An 18,867-nucleotide genomic window follows, 5' to 3' on the forward strand; every position below is an offset into this window, starting at 1 on the left:
ATTTGAATTAAAAGTAAAGATGAAAATGGGATATTGGGGTCCATAAATAATGAGACTTGATATTAAATGAATGTGAGTGTGTGTTAATAATTGAAAGATATTAATATAATAAGTGTGTATCATGTGAACCCCACGTTTTTTGAAGAGGTGGAAGGTGGATTAACGCGGAAGAACACGAACCAATGTGTATGCTAGGCACCGTTTGGCACGAAGGATAACACATTGATTGATTAATCATTCTTGCTATGTCCAATGCTTGGCTCAAGTTTTTTCAAGGATTGGTGTCATGCACCATTGTCTAATCCAAGTATATTGATTTAAAATCCTTAGATTATTTATCCATCATCGTCCAATCCATGAACCAAACGGTGCCAATTATGATAAATATGTATGAGTTTTTGGACTGACACATTAATAATTTATGCACCCACATTAGTGCATGGACATTAATTGGTGTTATTAATCACCATGCACCAATGTGGGTGCTCTATTATAACCTCACACCTACCATCTGTTAGCTATAAGTTATAACTTGGAAGACATCGGTACATCGGTTTCATAACTGGCATCATATATAGTCGGTTGAGATCACAAGTGTCCAATTTATATAGATTGCAACAAGTGAAATTATTGACTGCAACAATAACTCTCCATTAATTAATCTATGAAAATTATGAGTTTGACACGCTTGAAAAGTAGGATTTAAAATAATTGAAGTTACACCGCTATCACTAGTTGTAATTTGATAAGGAGACATTATACAGAATCCATGATCAAGTTAGAGAGTATTAGAGATCTGGCATTGTTTGGTTTGATGTATTATTAATCTATGTATAACCACTACAAGAAAAACGGGAAACGACAACGGATTATATCCGTTGTCGTAGGGGTCAAAAAACCGTTGTACTTTAAGGTGTTGTCGAAAGTATAACATACAACAACGGTTTATATCCGTTGTGGATTCTAACATACGACAACGGATATGCAACAGTAAATATCTGTTGTCGTACATAGTATTTGACCACGATTTATAACCGTTGTCTTAAGTTGCCTTTAACGACAGTTATAAACCGTTGTCTATGTTGATATACCAGAACAGATTTGCAACAGTTTATATCCCTTGTCGTAGACATTATTCAACCACATTTTAAAACCGATGTCTTATGTAGGTGTTTGCTTATTATTCAACCACGTTTTAAAACCGTTGTCGTATGTTGGTTTTTACAACAATTTTAAACCGTTGTCTTAATTTGATTTTCACAACAGTTATTATTCGTTGTCCTCAACATTACCAATGAACAAAAATTTAAATTTCTAAAATAAAATTTAATATACAATTTTTCAATATTACAAATCAATATTCTTATTCTAAATTCTAAATCAATCTACACTAGAAAATATACAGATCGAGTTATGAACTAATCTATATAAATTAACTCGGATCTTTCCAATAGATCGAGTTATGAACTAATCTATATAAATTAACTTGAAACACTCCTTCCAGAATAATATCCACTATTATCCTCTGCATCACGACTATCTGCACAAGTTGAATTCAAAGTAGCAGAAAAGATGTCAAAATTCTGGAATTCATATCCATAAAACAAATATGCTGGGAAGATCGACTTGATTGTAAATTTTCAATACAGTTATCCAAACAATCCGCATATGACTGAACCATCTTAGAAGATAAACAAAGAATCGAACTAAGCAACAAAGACTGCGTGACATCTCCCTGACAAAATAGTACTTAAAGAACACCAGCGTATAAATAAATTATAGACAACTATGTTTACCATTTAAATTGTAATGTTTCGAAGAGTATCAACAACAATATAATATCAACATTTTCTTTCACATCATTCTTATTTTCTTCTACAAAAACACAAGAAGTAAATTAAGTCGGTGCAGATCGATCATTAAAATTTCTAAAAGTTCCCATCAAGCTAATTTTATGGTCTGCCATTTGGAATGCCAATTGACGCATATATAGTAACATTGAGTATACATGTTTCCACATCTAAGCAGATTTCAAGAACACAAAACCCAGCAGTTTCTATCATCATCAATCCTGAACATAAGATATTCCAAGTGAAGTTTTATCTGTAATTTGTATCAACCACGTAAGTTTCACCTCCCATACCCTAAATGGTCGCAACATCAATGTCATTTCCAAACTGTTGCATTTCTTGACGCTCATCATGTAAGTAAACTCACTAGTACTTCAAAATTAATTAAAATGAAATCTGAAAACTAATATCCAATCCTGTGTTTTTCTTAGGTTCAGATACCTTAATTAAACAAGAAAAGTTAATATACTGAAACAAAATTTAAAAAAATTAATGTATAAAAAAAAAGACAGATTATTGAAGAAAAACAATTCCCATTAAGGAGAAGCAAACGGACGAGTGACCATAGAAAACCAAACTGGGAAATTGACCTGTGACATCCCTAGTCTACCCTATTATTACAAACTGCCTCTAAAAATTAATCATTAGTAAAATACAGCGGGATAATGTACCATTTTATCGCGATGATCATGGACGACGTGATAATGGTGGTGATATGGGCTGAGCCATCGCTCTTGGTGGCCGGAGATGGTTGAGCCTTCTTCTGTGGTTGCTGCATATGCCTCAGAGTCACTGGCTTGGCACTCTAAATTCACTCCAAGAGCCTCAGTTTCTTCAATTCACAATTGTGGTTTGCTCGAATAAAAGTATTTGTCACGTTGCTATTCATGAAAGAATCGAGCCATGTTCAAAAATTTATCCAAAAATACTTAGATGACTGATAACTACCCATCGTTCTTGATCAGTTTACTAAATAAAGCACCATTTCCCACAAGAAAAGGCCAAATTTACTATCATTATACAAGCACATTACCTTTAGGCCATACCTTAGAGACATAAATTTTCACCATTCCCAGCCTAACACCTAAATCTGAGGTGGACTCTGAATTTAATGGAGCAAAATGGATGGGACTTGGTGGATGGGATGGAATTAGATGAGAGATGAGCAGGCATCTTGCACTTGTACAAAACATGGAATTTCAACTTTTCCATATAATTTCAACTCAAGATTAGCTAAAAATAGATACTAGTTGTGCATCGAACAATTGACAAGAAAGATCCAAATATATTCCTTGTCGATAGTAATAAAAAAATAAAACTCACAGATCTCGGGATTCCCTTATGCTTGATGAAATATTTCTGGGGTATAATTGGAGTATCCTCATCTTCTGAAAAGATGAGTCATGCTCAAGGCCCACGGCAGAAGGGCCATTCCTTGAATCCTAGTCTGTGAAGATAGAATAGACCTGGCTTCAAATGATCTCTCACGCTGGAAATCAAAATCGTACAACTTAATAATAATAAAATCAAGCAATCCTTCACGATTTCAACATCATAATTTTTAAAAATTAAGATATAATTAAAAGCTCAAAGTCAATGTTTAAAAACAAGCTGAAATTCCATTAAAATATCTGTCTGGACCTTTTTGTTCTCTCAGTTTCTTTCACTAGGTCGGGCGAGCTTAGATTCATGATCGGCTGGACGCACGAGCTTAAATTCCATCCCAATTACAGCATAAGCCAGCCCAAAATTTATGGAAAATTTTAGCATTTAAACAAGAAAAAAAAATTGCCCACAGAATATGAAATATATATAAATCCAGCTATCAAATAAATTGCTATTTTACCTCGGCTTTCTCTATGGGATCAGCATGTTTTGGAATATATTTAAGAGCTTCAGCTATCTCACCTACATTAGTACATGCGGATAAATGGCCGGTAACCTAAAGATGACAATATAATAAAAGGTAAAAACATGGAAAAAGGAAAAAACAATGAAATCTCTCCGTGAACTATCAAAAGTATCTTATACTCCTGTTTAGTGGATTATCGCCGGTCCTTTCAAAACATTGAAGAAAAAAATATAAGAAGTAAAATAACCATAAACTGCCAAATTATACGATGAACAAACAAATGGAACTTCAGAGGGCATCTATCATGGTTTCACGGTAAGGTGCGCAAACAGTTCGCTGAACAGAGACATGGTTTACATGGTAACCCAAGTAAAAAGGTAAAAATCAAAGTCAAGGAAATATAGTGGATTATGTGCTCGTTGATATGTATACATCTCACTCGAATTCTTGGATCAGAAAAGGAAGTTTAAACAAATAAAAGTTTCATGTATTCCTGATTTCCTATGTCCATGTGGGCAACTGAAACATGTTACTGGAAACAACCTAGCAAGTACACAGAGAAACTTGTTCGCAAATATTGAATAGACTCACCAATAGGAGGCTTTTTTCTTTTGAAAATTTTTCAAGCGCCTCCCAATCATGGATTGTTTCCAGAGCAAAGACATTAAGCCAATACCATCTCTTCTCCAAAATCTACTCACTTTCACAATAATTTAAAATTGATCACGGAAAATGAAAATAGCATAAATCATTGAATAATAATAATAATAATTTAAAGACTAGTTCAGAGAGACGTCATTCTACATCTGTGAATATCTATCAAATAAAAGCATTACTGAAATTTTATGTACCTTACATTGCAAAAAAAAAAAAGTGAGTAGGGGCCGGGGGGAACCTTCTATTGCAAAAAAAATGGTGTGCCCCAAATGTAGGTAATTTAATTTTCAAAAAACAAAATTTAGGTAATTTAACTCCAGTATATTCCTATAAGTTGAGTTTCTGTTTGACTACTACTAGATTACAATTACTGAATCCCAATGAAAAATTAATTATTCTGCAATTTTCATCACATAAATAAACTGTGATTCAGGTAACAGATTACTAAATTTGGAGTAGATGGACTTTTTTGGGTTGAAAGGTTTGTTGAGTTTGTTTTTAAAATTGAGATGTATATAGTGTAATGTCCGTAATTTTTATAAAACAAATGCAGAATTTTTTTTCCTTGCACTCGTGTTGCATGGTTTTGGCCACGCACTGCATCCTTTTTTTTAAAAAAAAAATTACTGCATTTTCACTTAAAAGTTACGGGATTCATATATTGGGTAAGTGCTTTGCAGAAATTATATTTTGTATGAGTTATTTTTCTGTATTTTTTCGTAATTTGAAGACGTTAAATTATTAAACAAACTATATATAAAATTAAACTAGATGAAGAGTCTATTATTTTATTATTATTTTTGAATAAAGAGTCTATTATTTTGACAATGACAACCATCGGATGATTTCAGTAATAAATATATTATTTTATTTAGATTCTCAAAAAAATATATTGTTTTGTATATTTTTAACTTGATTATTATGTTTATTAATATATCTTAAATGTCTTTGCAAAATCAGAATCAAACATGATATTTGTCCAAGAGTATAATAAAAAATTTCATTTACATCATACTTATCATATGTATATCATGTGAACGGAGATGAATGTCTAATGCAACTTAGATATAATTTCTTCACGAACAATTGATCAAATTGAGATGACTAAACTCACATTATTAGAAAAAGTTGGGAAAGTGACAAAATTAATATATACTTTTCAAGTTTACCAAATCAAGAACCCAAAAAAGAGTAAAACATAAAGTCAAAAAATGAAACAAAACCACACACCTTCAAAACATTTGGTAGTGATCTTACAAGGTGCAAGCTTCCATGGTGTTCACAAGAATCTCCTCATTTAATGAACGACCTACACATGAGCATTAATCCATGTTTAAAATCTGCAAAATTTCCCCGATGTAAGGTCCCATTAAATATTTTGATGAAGAGATTTTTTAGGACTTGTTATATTTGTAAATCGAATTTGAAATATTTTTTTTAATTTGATATCTTACAGGTAATTAATCCTTTTTAGCATTACACTCGTCGGTGAAAAGATGTCATTTTATGTAAATTTATATATTTTTATTAATTATTAAAATTCTACCTAGTTTTAGCAGAAATTTCTTTGAACCTACATTTCGACTGAAATCAATACTTGCATAATCTGTAATCTGTTGGCATTGAGATTAGTTAGCTGAAAGGTTGCCTTACCCAAGAATGATACATTTAAATTTATAGATGAAATTCCTATTAACCAAAGAAACAGATAAAAAGTATTTCAAAAAATTGGGAATCCAATTAGAAAATGAAACAGGTAAGAACTGAAATACAGATACGAATACATAGAAAAACGACAGCCAGAAAGTAGAAAGAACTGTTGAAAAATGTGTTGGAAAGTGGTGAATGAGATAAATGCTCATTGTCCCACATTGGTAAAATAAGGGAAAGGATGACAATATATAATGCCCAAGTTTGAACAATGGGTTGGGGTCCCAAGGGATACCCATGTTTGTTAAAGGGAGCGGACCTAGTCTAGGCTAGGTTCGAACCATTAGCCACACGCGCCGCCGGCCGGCCGGCCGGCTCGGCTCGGCACGGGCTTGGGCTTGGCTTGGCACATGTTTAAATTTTTTAGACAAATAAATTAAATATTTATTTTGCATGTCAGAAACAGTGTGCATCTCTTCAGACCGAACCATTGCAACTTCTCGGCCATGCATGCATCGAAGGGATGCAACCATCCAATATCTATAAATAGATGACTCCTACATTCATTCCAACTCGCTCATTCAGTTCTTCTCTTCTCTCTTGCATACTCATATATCGAGTCTGAGTTTTCTTAAAGCACTTCTGTTCGAAGTTCTTTGAGTCTGCAGTGCTGCTACTCAAAGTTGGAAAGCGTTCTATCTTGGGAGACTTTTTGCACAATCCCGTTAGCACCTAGGCGGGGCAAAATTTGTCTTAAAGAAAAAAGAGTTCAACTCTTGGCTCGCTTTTAATTGTGTGGTGGAAATTGTGCTTACAAGTTTAAGACAAATTTTTGATCATGGCTGATGTTCCAACTCCTCCTGTTACGCCGCCCCCACCGCCACCCCCTGTTACGCCGCCACCGGCTGTTGTCACGGCCCCTGCTGCTTCCAATGCACATGCCGAGAGACCTGAGAAGTTCTCCGGTTCTGACTTCAAAACATGGCAGCAGAAGATGTTGTTTTACCTCACAACACTTCATCTTGCAAGATTTTTGAAGGAAACTGTTGCTGTTTCGGCACCGGATGCTGACACACAAACAAGGTCTGCCTTTGATGCATGGTGTCACAGCGACTTCTTGCGCCGAAATTACATACTGAATGGGTTGGACAATACGCTGTATAGTGTATATTCTACAACCAAGACTGCTAAGGAACTGTGGGAATCCTTAGAGAAAAAGTACAAGACAGAGGATGCTGGCACGAAGAAGTTCGTAGTCGGTAAGTTTCTCGAGTTTAAAATGGTTGATGCCAAGACGGTGATTAGCCAAGTGCAAGAGTTCCAAATCATCCTACATGACATAATGGCTGAAGGGATGATGATCAGCGAGTCCTTCCAAGTGGCTGCATTAATCGAGAAATTGCCACCTTTATGGAAGGAGTTTAAGAATTATTTGAAGCACAAACGCAAGGAAATGGGGCTCGAAGACTTGATTGTCAGACTGCGAATTGAAGAAGACAATCGAAAAGCGGAAATCAAAGCTGGTAAGATGCCGATGGAAGCAAAGGCAAACTTGGTAGAGCCGAATGCTATGAAGAAAAGGAAAAAGTTTGGGAAAGATGTGATGCAAGGGAAAAATAAGAAGTGGAAAGGCACATGCTGGAACTGTGGAAAGTCGAACCACAAAGCCAAGGATTGTCGCTTACCGAAGAAGGACAATCAATACCGGGCAAATGTGGTCCTACACAAATCTGTGCCTATTGATTTGTCCGAGATAGATTTGTCAGCAGTAATCTTTGAGGCTAACATGGTTGATCATCCCAAAGAATGGTTTATCGACACTGGAGCTACACGACATGTCTGTGCTGACAAGGATCTATTCTCGAAGTATACTCCTATAAGTGGACGAGAGCTCTATATGGGTAACAATGCTACTTCTAAGATCGTTGGACTAGGAAAAGTGGTGATCAAGATGACTTCGGGAAAAGAGCTTACTCTCATCGATGTCCTCCATGTTCCGGACATAAGAAAGAATCTTGTATCGGGGTCTAGACTGGTCAAGGCCGGATTTAGAATAGTGTTTGAAGCCGGCAAAGTTGTAATCATGAAAAATGGACAGTTCCTAGGAAAAGGATATATAGAAAAGGGACTGTTCAAAATGAATGTAATGACTGTAATTCGTGATCTTGAAAGTAATAAAGTTAATGCTTTGAATTACTTGATTGAATGTTCTAATTTATAGCATACTAGATTAGGACATGTTAACTTCAACACTTTGCGAAAACTTGGAAAACTAAATCTTATTCCAAGGACTAAGATTGATTCAAACTATAAATGTGAAGTATGTGTTGAAGCTAAATTAACTAAAGTACCTTTTCACACAGTGGAAAGAAGTACAGTACCTCTAGAACTAATTCACACCGATGTTTGTGATTTAAAGTTTGTACAAACTAGAGGTGGGAAAAAGTACTTTATTACATTCATAGATGATTGCACAAGATTCTGCTATGTGTTTCTTTTAAGAAGCAAAGATGAAGCTCTTGAAGCATTTAAGACCTATAAGACTGAAGTCGAAAATCAATTAGGCAAACAAATCAAGAAAATTCGCAGTGATAGAGGAGGTGAATATGTTGCTCCGTTTGAAGAATTTTGCAATGAATCTGGCATTATTCATCAAACAACTGCTCCTTATTCACCACAATCTAATGGCATTGCGGAAAGGAAAAACCGTACTTTGAAAGAAATGATGAATGTCATGCTAATAAGTTCTGGACTTCCCCAAAACTTGTGGGGGGAAGCAATACTTTCGGCAAATCATATACTTAACAAAATTCCACATAAAAAGAAGGATGAAACTCCTTACGAATTGTGGAAAGGACATAAGCCCTCATACAAATACTTGAAAGTGTGGGGGTGTTTGGCGAAAGTAGAAATATCAAAGCCAAAACAAGTGAAGATTGGACCTAAGACAGTAGATTGCATCTTCATTGGATATGCAAACAACAGTAGTGCATATAGATTCCTAGTGCACAAGTCAGTGATTCCTGATATACATGAAAATACAATTATTGAATCAAGGAATGCTGCATTTTTTGAGAACATCTTTCCTTCTAAGGAAGAGAAAGAAACGAGTTCTATTAAACGAACTCATGAATCTACAAATGAGGAAACTCATGAAAACGAAGAACCAAGGCGTAGTAAGAGAGCTAAGATAGCTAAAACTTTTGGTCCTGATTTTCTAAGTTATGCTATAGAAAATGATCCAAGGACTTTAAGTGAAGCGCTATCCAGTCCTGATGCTCCACTTTGGAAAGAGGCCATAAAAAGTGAAATAGATTCTATCATGCAAAATCATACTTGGGAGTTAGTAGATCTCCCACCGGGAAGCAAACCTTTAGGATGCAAATGGATCCTAAAAAGAAAATACAAAGCTGATGGATCTGTTGAAAAATACAAAGCAAGGTTAGTGGCCAAAGGATTTAGACAAAAAGAAGGGTTGGATTTCTTCGACACATACTCACCTGTTACAAGAATAACGTCTATTCGAGTACTTATAGCAATTGCTGCTTTAAATAATCTAGAAATACATCAAATGGATGTTAAAACGGCCTTTTTAAATGGTGAGTTAGAGGAAGAAATATATATGGCACAACCTGAAGGATTCATTGCTCCCGGTCAAGAAAGAAAAGTGTGTTGACTCATTAAATCGTTGTATGGGCTAAAACAAGCTCCTAAACAATGGCATGAAAAATTTGACAAAACAATGATGTCAAATGGATTCAAGATTAATGAGTGTGATAAATGTGTTTATATAAAAGGAACACATGACTCATATGTAATTGTTTGTCTATATGTAGACGACATGCTCATAATGGGTAGTAATCATGATATAATCATGAAAACTAAGAAAATGTTGACAAAACATTTTGATATGAAAGATATGGGAGAAGCAGACGTTATCTTAGGAATTAAGATTGTAAAAGCGCCTGAAAGAATTGTCCTAACACAATCTCATTATATTGAGAAAGTACTTAGGAAATTCAACGCATATGACGTCACACCGTTAAGATCGCCAGTGGATTTAAGTTTACATTTATCCAAAAATCGAGGTGAACCCGTATCTCAACAGCAATATGCAAGGATAATTGGGAGTCTAATGTATATTACAAATTGTACTCGTCCTGATATTGCATACTCAATAAATAAATTGAGTAGATTTACAAGTAATCCTAGTCATGATCATTGGAAAGCATTAGAAAGAGTGTTTAAATACTTAAAGTACTCAATGGACTATGGATTACATTATAGCACATATCCTTCCGTACTAGAAGGATACTGTGATGCAAATAGGATATCCGACACAAAATGAAACGACCCTAACTCTATAATAAATAAACATGCGGAAAATTTTTTTTTTATACTTACTAAATATAATATGTACATATATGCCCATACATATATGCACCGAATAAAGGTATTTAAAATGAATAACCAATTAAATACTTAAATAAAAATGCATTCTTAAAAATATAATAAATATCTGAGTCAAACATTAATTAAAAATATACTGCATAAATAAATAAAAGTTTGCATGCACTGAAAATATTAAATAAATATTCTAGAGCAACTGAAAATAATAAAAATGTATCATTCTGACAAAAACAATATCATGCATAGCGACTCAGAATATTTCACGGTCACGGGGCCACTGCATGCATGCTCATACGTCCTCGCCTCCGGTGGGTACAACGTCATCCTCAACGTACTCACCTGCACCATACCAGTGTAGTGAGCCTAGAGGCCCAACATGCTAACATAACAAGGGTTTAAAATAATTTAAACCAATTTAATACTAATACATACATATACATGAATGAGCATGCTTAAAATTTCATAACATACTTAACTTAAATAAACATACATAACTTAATACATAACATTATTGAGCAATTCATTTTCTAACATCGCATGGTTGTATCCGTAGTGTAACCTTAAATCATACATTAAATACTGATCAGCGTGGAAACCTACGTACGTGGCCGGTGACGAATCACCTCATTAAATTGGCAGTAAACTGCCCTTCAATCATATGGGGACGAATCCCCCTTAAATTGTCACACTACTTCAACTTCCAACATAAAATATTTTATTGCTCAATTTAACATTAAATCATGCATAAAATAATATTTCATGAATGCATGTACTTGAATAAAATATGTGTCCATCATATATATTTAATTTAATTTCTTACTAACGTATAAATATTAAAATAACTTAAATGCATAAAAATAATTAAATATATATTCAGGACACATGCAAATTTTCTCAGGGATGGTCCTGGACTGCTGGCCCTACACACAAGCCCATTAACTTAAATCTGGCCCATTAACATACTTAAGCCCATTATTTCAAACCTTAAGCCCAAATAATTATTCTAAGCCCAATTAAATTAATAAAGCCCATTAAAAATTTTACTAAGCCCAATAACACTTACACTGGCCCAATGGGCCCAAAAACTCATAGACTGGCCCAATAATTTTTATGGGCTCAAAAGCTCACAAAATTAATGGACTAACTTAATTAAAATTTTAAAAGTCCAAATAAAATTATTTGGGAGTCCAAATAATTTTATTTCAATTTATTAGTCTCAAAAACACATAATTTTGTAAAATACTTAAAAAAATAAAATACTCGAGCCCGGCCCACCAAACTCGGACCCGAACTCACTAACCCGACCCACTACCTAGCCGACCCGACCCGGACCACCCAGACCCGACCCGGACCCCTAGACTAGCCCAACCCGATCCCCCCTCTCCCACAGCCTCTCGGCCGTGAGCAGGCCCTCTGGGCCTGCTGCCGGCCGGCTCCGGCCGCCCCTGGTCGGAGCGCCGCCGCCCAGACGTAGCCCACGTCCGGGCGGACCTAACCCATGCCTAGCCCCAGCCCCATGCACGACTGCACGACGAACCCGAAGCCTCTGAACCCGTAACCCTTACCTGCGTCAACCCTAGCCGCCGACTGCACTAGCTCAAAACTTGGGCTCGTTTGGCTCGAACCACTCGAGCCACTCGAGCCCAAACCACCCTACCTCAACCTAGGAATCCCTGACCAGCACCCTAGCCGTCCGTAACCATGAAAACATGTGTATGTCCATGAACGAAAACAAAACAAGGCGCCATGAATGTGCAACCGAGAGGAAACCATATTTTCTGTAATTTCTTAAAGAATTTAGTACATACACCATACGCCTACAATAATTACTGAGATGGTACGAAAATTCAAGAAAGAAATCATGCCTTTCACCGTAGACGACGAGAAACGCGAGCGTGAGACGGTTCCGGGACGACGGGACGCAAATACGGGACGCTTGGAGCTTCACGATCCTTGGCTATGGCTTCCTGGGTTTGCTGGGGTCGAGAGGATGAAGAAAGTGAGTGGGGGTGACGGCTGAAGTTTGAGAGTGACGTGAGGTTTGGGTGGGGTTGGGTAGATTTAGGTTTCAATAATTAAGGAAATAGGTTTTTAAGTTAATAAATAGAATAATATAAAATTTAAACATTCTAATAAAAATTAAATCAGAAACTTTAAATTAAAATTTATAAAATCCCGAAATTAAGAATTAGGGGAATTTTAAAGATAATTAAAAATCATTATTTTGGCTAATTTTGGATAAAAATGACCCCTAAAATTAAATAAAATTAAATACTTAAAATTTTGAGATAATAAAACTTAAAATAATATTTTAAGGCTCTAAAAAGGCTCATAAAATAATTTGGGTGGAAAGTTGTCATCTCGTCCGTCCACGGTCCCGTCTACGCGATTAAATAATAAAAATACCAAAAATCATAAAAATCACTATTTATGGGTTAAATGCTTAAAAAATAAATTAAATCATGCATAAATAATTCACATAATTATTTAACCCATAAATCATAAATTTAAATAATTAAAAATCCTAATTATGCAGGCGGATTTACGAAATTAAAATACCGGGTGTTACAATTCTCCCCCCCCTTAAATTGAATTTCGTCCTCGAAATTAAAGTACTTACCCGAACATCTCCGGGTAGCGAGTCCTCATATCCTCCTCGGTCTCCCAAGTAGCTTCCTCCTCCGAGTGATTCAGCCACTGGACTCTGACCATCGGTATGACCCGCGTCCTAAGCCTCCGCTCCTCTCTATCCAAGATCCGCACTGGTCTCTCCTCATACACCAGATCTGGTGGCAACTGTAAGGGCTCAAAATCCAACACATGCGACGGATTGGAGACATATCTCCGAAGCATGGATACATGGAAAACGTTGTGCACTGCCGCTAGCCCTGGAGGTAGAGCTAAACGGTAGGCCAACGTGCCAACTCGCTCCAAGATCTCAAATGGCCCTATGTATCTCGGATTAAGCTTGCCTCTCCGCCCAAAACGCGCTACTCCCTTCATAGGTGACACCTTCAGGAATACGTGATCACCTACCGCGAACTCCAAATCGCGTCGTCTGGCATCTGCATAACTCTTCTGCCGACTCTGCGCAGTCCTCATCCTGTCTCGAATCTGCGTCACAATGTCAGCTGTCTGCTGCACAATCTCCGGACCCAACAAAATCCTCTCTCCAACCTCATCCCAATGCACCGGAGATCTGCATCTCCTCCCATAGAGTGCTGCATATGGAGCCATACCTATAGACGACTGAAAGCTGTTGTTATAGGTAAACTCCACTAATGGCAGTCTAGTCTCCCAAGATCCTCGAAAATCGATGACACAAGCTCTCAAAAGATCTTCGAGAACCTGGATCACTCTCTCGGACTGCCCATCTGTCTGGGGATGAAAAGCTGTACTGAACAAGAGTCTAGTCCCCAAAGCTGTGTGCAGACTCTTCCAAAACGCTGAGGTGAACCTCGGATCTCTGTCTGACACGATAGACACTGGTATGCCATGCAGTCTAACAATCTCTCTGATGTAAAGCTCTGCATACTGTGTCAAGGTGTAAGTAGTCCTTACCGGCAAGAAATGAGCTGACTTGGTGAGTCTATCCACAATCACCCAAATCGCTGTGCACCCTCTAGTACTCCTCGGTAAGCCAACTACAAAGTCCATCGTAATGTTCTCCCACTTCCATTCCGGAATGGGGAGAGGTCTAAGAAGTCCTGCTGGACGCTGATGCTCTGCCTTGACTTGCTGACAAGTCAAGCACTTTGACACCACTCTCCCGATGTCACTCTTCATCCCGGGCCACCAATACAATAGCTGCAAGTCCTTGTACATCTTCGTACTTCCGGGGTGAATGGAGTACGGAGATGCGTGAGCCTCTGTCAAAATCTCAGCTCGCAACTGATCGACGTTCGGTACCCACATCCTACCACGGTACTGAACGATGCCATCCTCCACTGTATACAAGAGATTTCCTCTAGCCTCATCTCTCTGTCTCCATCGCTGTAACTCCTCATCAGTGGTCTGCCCCTCTCTAATCCGATCTCGTAGAACTGGTTGCACCGTCAACACTGACAAGCTCGGTGCATGGCCACTCGGATAGCACTCCAAATCAAATCTCTGAATCTCGGTCTGTAGTGGTAACTGCACAGTCAAACATGATACCACTGACGACTTCCGACTCAAAGCATCTGCCACCACATTAGCCTTACCCGGATGGTAGCTAATGTCACAGTCATAGTCCTTCACCAACTCCAACCATCTGCGCTGTCTCATGTTTAACTCCTTCTGGGTGAAGAAGTACTTGAGGCTCTTGTGGTCTGTGAAAATCTTGCACTTCTCGCCATACAGATAGTGCCTCCAGATTTTCAAAGCGAAGACCACTGCTGCCAACTCCAAGTCATGCGTCGGGTAGTTCTGCTCATGAATCTTCAACTGTCTCGACGCATACGCAATAACCTTACCACACTGCATAAGCACTGCGCCTAAACCAAGTTTAGACGCGTCGGTGTAAACCACTAACTCCTCGTGTGGTACTGTCATCGCTAACACTGGTGCTGTAGTGAGTGCTTCCTTCAGCTGATCGAAGCTCCTCTGACAGTCTGAACTCCATATAAACTTCGCATTCTTCTTGGTCAAGGAAGTCAAGGGTACTGCAATAGAGGAAAAACTCTTGATGAACTTCCTGTAGTATCCGGCCAAACCCAAGAAACTGCGAATCTCTGAAGCATTCTTCGGAATGCCCCAATTCTGCACTGCCTCCACCTTAGACTGATCGACTGCAACTCCATCCCTCGAAATAATGTGGCCAAGAAATGCCACCTGCTCAAGCCAAAACTCGCACTTGCTGAACTTGGCATACAACCGATGCTCCCTCAAAGTCTGCAATGAGGTCTGAAGGTGCTGTCTATGCTCCTCGATGCTCCTAGAATAGATCAAAATATCATCAATAAAGACTATGATGAACTGATCCAGATATGGCTGAAAGACTCGGTTCATGAGATCCATGAAAACCGCTGGAGCATTGGTCAACCCAAATGGCATCACCAAGAACTCGTAATGCCCATATCGTGTCCGGAAAGCAGTCTTGGACACATCTGCATCCCTAACACGCAACTGATGGTAACCAGATCGCAGATCGATCTTGGAGAACACTGAAGCTCCCTGCAACTGGTCAAACAAGTCCTCTATCCTCGGCAGTGGATACTTGTTCTTCACTGTGACTCTGTTAAGCTCTCGGTAATCGATGCACAGTCTCATACTGCCATCCTTCTTCTTCACAAACAACACCGGAGCTCCCCAAGGAGAAAAGCTAGGTCGAACGAAGCCTTTCTCTAACAACTCCTGTATCTGCTCCTTCAACTCTTTCATCTCGGTAGGAGCAAGCCTGTACGGTGCCTTAGAGATAGGCACGGTGTCTGGCACTAAGTCAATACTGAACTCCACCTCTCTCACTGGTGGAATTCCGGCAACATCCTCCGGAAAGACATCCGGAAAGTCACGAACCACCTCTAACTCTGATAATGATCTGCTAGATGGTTCTGAAGTCGTGACAATACTCGCTAGAAACCTCTGGCAACCCCGTCCCAACAACTTCCTCGCCTGAATATAGGATATCACCTGAGGAATATCACTGCTCTGAGATGCATGAAAAGTGAACGGGTCGCCCCCTGTAGGTCTCACTGACACTGATCACCGACGAAAATCAATCGAAGCTCCATTGACTGTCAACCAGTCCATACCCAAAATAAGATCAAAACCACTCAAAGGCAAGACTACTACATCTGCTCGAATGGAGTGTCCCTGCAGCTCTAACTCCAGTCCTCGAATAACTTTCGAGGTAGACATAACCTGCCCTGACGGCATAGTAACATCATACCCACTGTCACTACTCTCAGGTGTGATGCCTACCCGCCGGATAAACTCCAGGGAGATAAACGAATGCGTAGCCCCTGAATCTAGCAACGCAAACGTGGAGTTGCCTCCAACTAGAATTCTCCCGGTGATCAAGGAGGTGTCTGGGTCGACCTCCTCAGCCTGCATCACGAACACCCTACCAGCGGTGTTCTTCTTCCTGGGGCAGTTAGCAATCTGATGCCCCGGCTCTCTGCAGTGGAAGCAAACTCCTGCTCCCAATAGGCAAGGTCCCGAATGCATCTTCTGGCACTTCGGGCAAGTGGGATGAGCTATGGCATTAGGGGCCCCGCCCCTCTGCTGCTGCTGCGGCCTCTGCTGCTGTGGCCTCTGCTGCTGATTCGGGCCCTTAGCCGGCCCTGTATACTGCTTCTTCGCAGGTGGCTGCGAAGATGGTCGCTGATACCCTGTCTGAACAAACTGCCTCTTACCCTGCTGCTGCTCTCTCTGGATCGCTCTCCGACCCTCCTCCGAACGCAAAGCCCTGCTGACTGCAGACTCATATGTAAACACGTCTGCCATGCGCACGTCATGCCTGATCTCAGCCTTCAGGCCCTCAACAAACTGCCGCATCTTCTCCTGCGGACTATCAGCAATCATGGGCACAAAACGACAGCCCCTCTCAAACTGGCTTATGTACTCCACCACAGATCGGTCCCCCTGCCGGAGACTCATGAACTCTCGGATCATGCGACTGCGCACATCCTCAGTGAAATATTTGGCGTAGAAGATACGCCTGAACTCAGCCCATGTCAGAGTAGGTAGATGGACTCCTCGTACTGCTCCCTCCCACCATGAGGCTGCATCGCCTCGCATCATGTATGTAGCACAGCTCACCCTGTCGGCGTCTGTGATACCCATATAGTCAAAGATGGACTCAAGTGAGCGAATCCATCCCTCAGCCACCAACGGATCGGTGGTCCCCAAAAACTCCTTAGGCCCCTTCTTCTGGAACCTCTCCGCGACGTCCTCCTCGTGGGACAGTCTGGGACGGCTGCCTGCTGCTCCAGCAAGGCAGTAATACCCGCCGTCATAGTGGCACTGGCCTGCTCCAGTGCTGTAATAGGGTGCTGCTGAGGTGGCGGTGGAGGTGGAGGTGGATGTGGAGGTCTCCCACGTCAGTTCACCTGTCTGGGAGGCATTCTGCACCACCACATATTTATTTACGTAAATCGCCATGCATAACTAAGTGTTTTGAAATTAATACTAACTTAAATTCTAGAAATTAAATCATGCTATAAACGTTTAAAACTTACAGACCGGTAGCGTGGATTTCTGAGCTCGCATAGCAGTGAGGCCCCTCCGAGGACCGTGCTCTGATACCAACTGAAACGACCCTAACTCTATAATAAATAAATATGCGGAAAATTTTTTTTTTATACTTACTAAATATAATATGTACATATATGCCCATACATATATGCACCGAATAAAGGTATTTAAAATGAATAACCAATTAAATACTTAAATAAAAATGCATTCTTAAAAATATAATAAATATCTGAGTCAAACATTAATTAAAAATATACTGCATAAATAAATAAAAGTTTGCATGCACTGAAAATATTAAATAAATATTCTAGAGCAACTGAAAATAATAAAAATGTATCATTCTGACAAAAACAATATCATGCATAGCGACTCAGAATATTTCACGGTCACGGGGCCACTGCATGCATGCTCATACGTCCTCGCCTCCGGTGGGTACAACGTCATCCTCAACGTACTCACCTGCACCATACCAGTGTAGTGAGCCTAGAGGCCCAACATGCTAACATAACAAGGGTTTAAAATAATTTAAACCAATTTAATACTAATACATACATATACATGAATGAGCATGCTTAAAATTTCATAACATACTTAACTTAAATAAACATACATAACGTAATACATAACATTATTGAGCAATTCATTTTCTAACATCGCATGGTTGTATCCGTAGTGTAACCTTAAATCATACATTAAATACTGATCAGCGTGGAAACCTACGTACGTGGCCGGTGACGAATCACCTCATTAAATTGGCAGTAAACTGCCCTTCAATCATATGGGGACGAATCCCCCTTAAATTGTCACACTACTTCAACTTCCAACATAAAATATTTTATTGCTCAATTTAACATTAAATCATGCATAAAATAATATTTCATGAATGCATGTACTTGAATAAAATATGTGTCCATCATATATATTTAATTTAATTTCTTACTAACGTATAAATATTAAAATAACTTAAATGCATAAAAATAATTAAATATATATTCAGGACACATGCAAATTTTCTCAGGGATGGTCCTGGACTGCTGGCCCTACACACAAGCCCATTAACTTAAATCTGGCCCATTAACATACTTAAGCCCATTATTTCAAACCTTAAGCCCAAATAATTATTCTAAGCCCAATTAAATTAATAAAGCCCATTAAAAATTTTACTAAGCCCAATAACACTTACACTGGCCCAATGGGCCCAAAAACTCATAGACTGGCCCAATAATTTTTATGGGCTCAAAAGCTCACAAAATTAATGGACTAACTTAATTA

At 38.8% G+C, this 18,867-nt stretch overlaps 1 protein-coding gene and 1 long non-coding RNA gene across 3 annotated transcripts; both read right to left on the minus strand.

Annotated features, from left to right (window-relative positions):
• Positions 1–1,414: 1,414 nt before the first annotated feature.
• Positions 1,415–4,486, minus strand: LOC140885113 (uncharacterized). Of its 2 annotated transcripts, none has more exons than XR_012150811.1 (5): positions 4,294–4,486; positions 3,697–3,758; positions 3,492–3,560; positions 2,522–3,339; positions 1,415–1,540 (listed from the first exon to the last, which is right to left on the minus strand). It is a non-coding gene; the product is annotated as an uncharacterized lncRNA (long non-coding RNA). The 2 variants fall into 2 exon arrangements; XR_012150810.1 differs by having other exon boundaries at positions 3,697–3,792.
• An 8,549-nt stretch (positions 4,487–13,035) lies between these two features.
• On the minus strand, positions 13,036–13,521 carry LOC140879017 (uncharacterized). Its single transcript, XM_073282647.1, has one exon. The coding sequence runs from the start codon at positions 13,519–13,521 to the stop codon at positions 13,036–13,038; it is 486 nt and encodes a 161-aa protein (XP_073138748.1).
• Positions 13,522–18,867: the final 5,346 nt, after the last annotated feature.

The sequence above is a fragment of the Henckelia pumila genome, chromosome 2, assembly GCF_033568475.1.
Source record: "Henckelia pumila isolate YLH828 chromosome 2, ASM3356847v2, whole genome shotgun sequence".
Lineage (NCBI taxonomy): Eukaryota > Viridiplantae > Streptophyta > Magnoliopsida > Lamiales > Gesneriaceae > Henckelia > Henckelia pumila.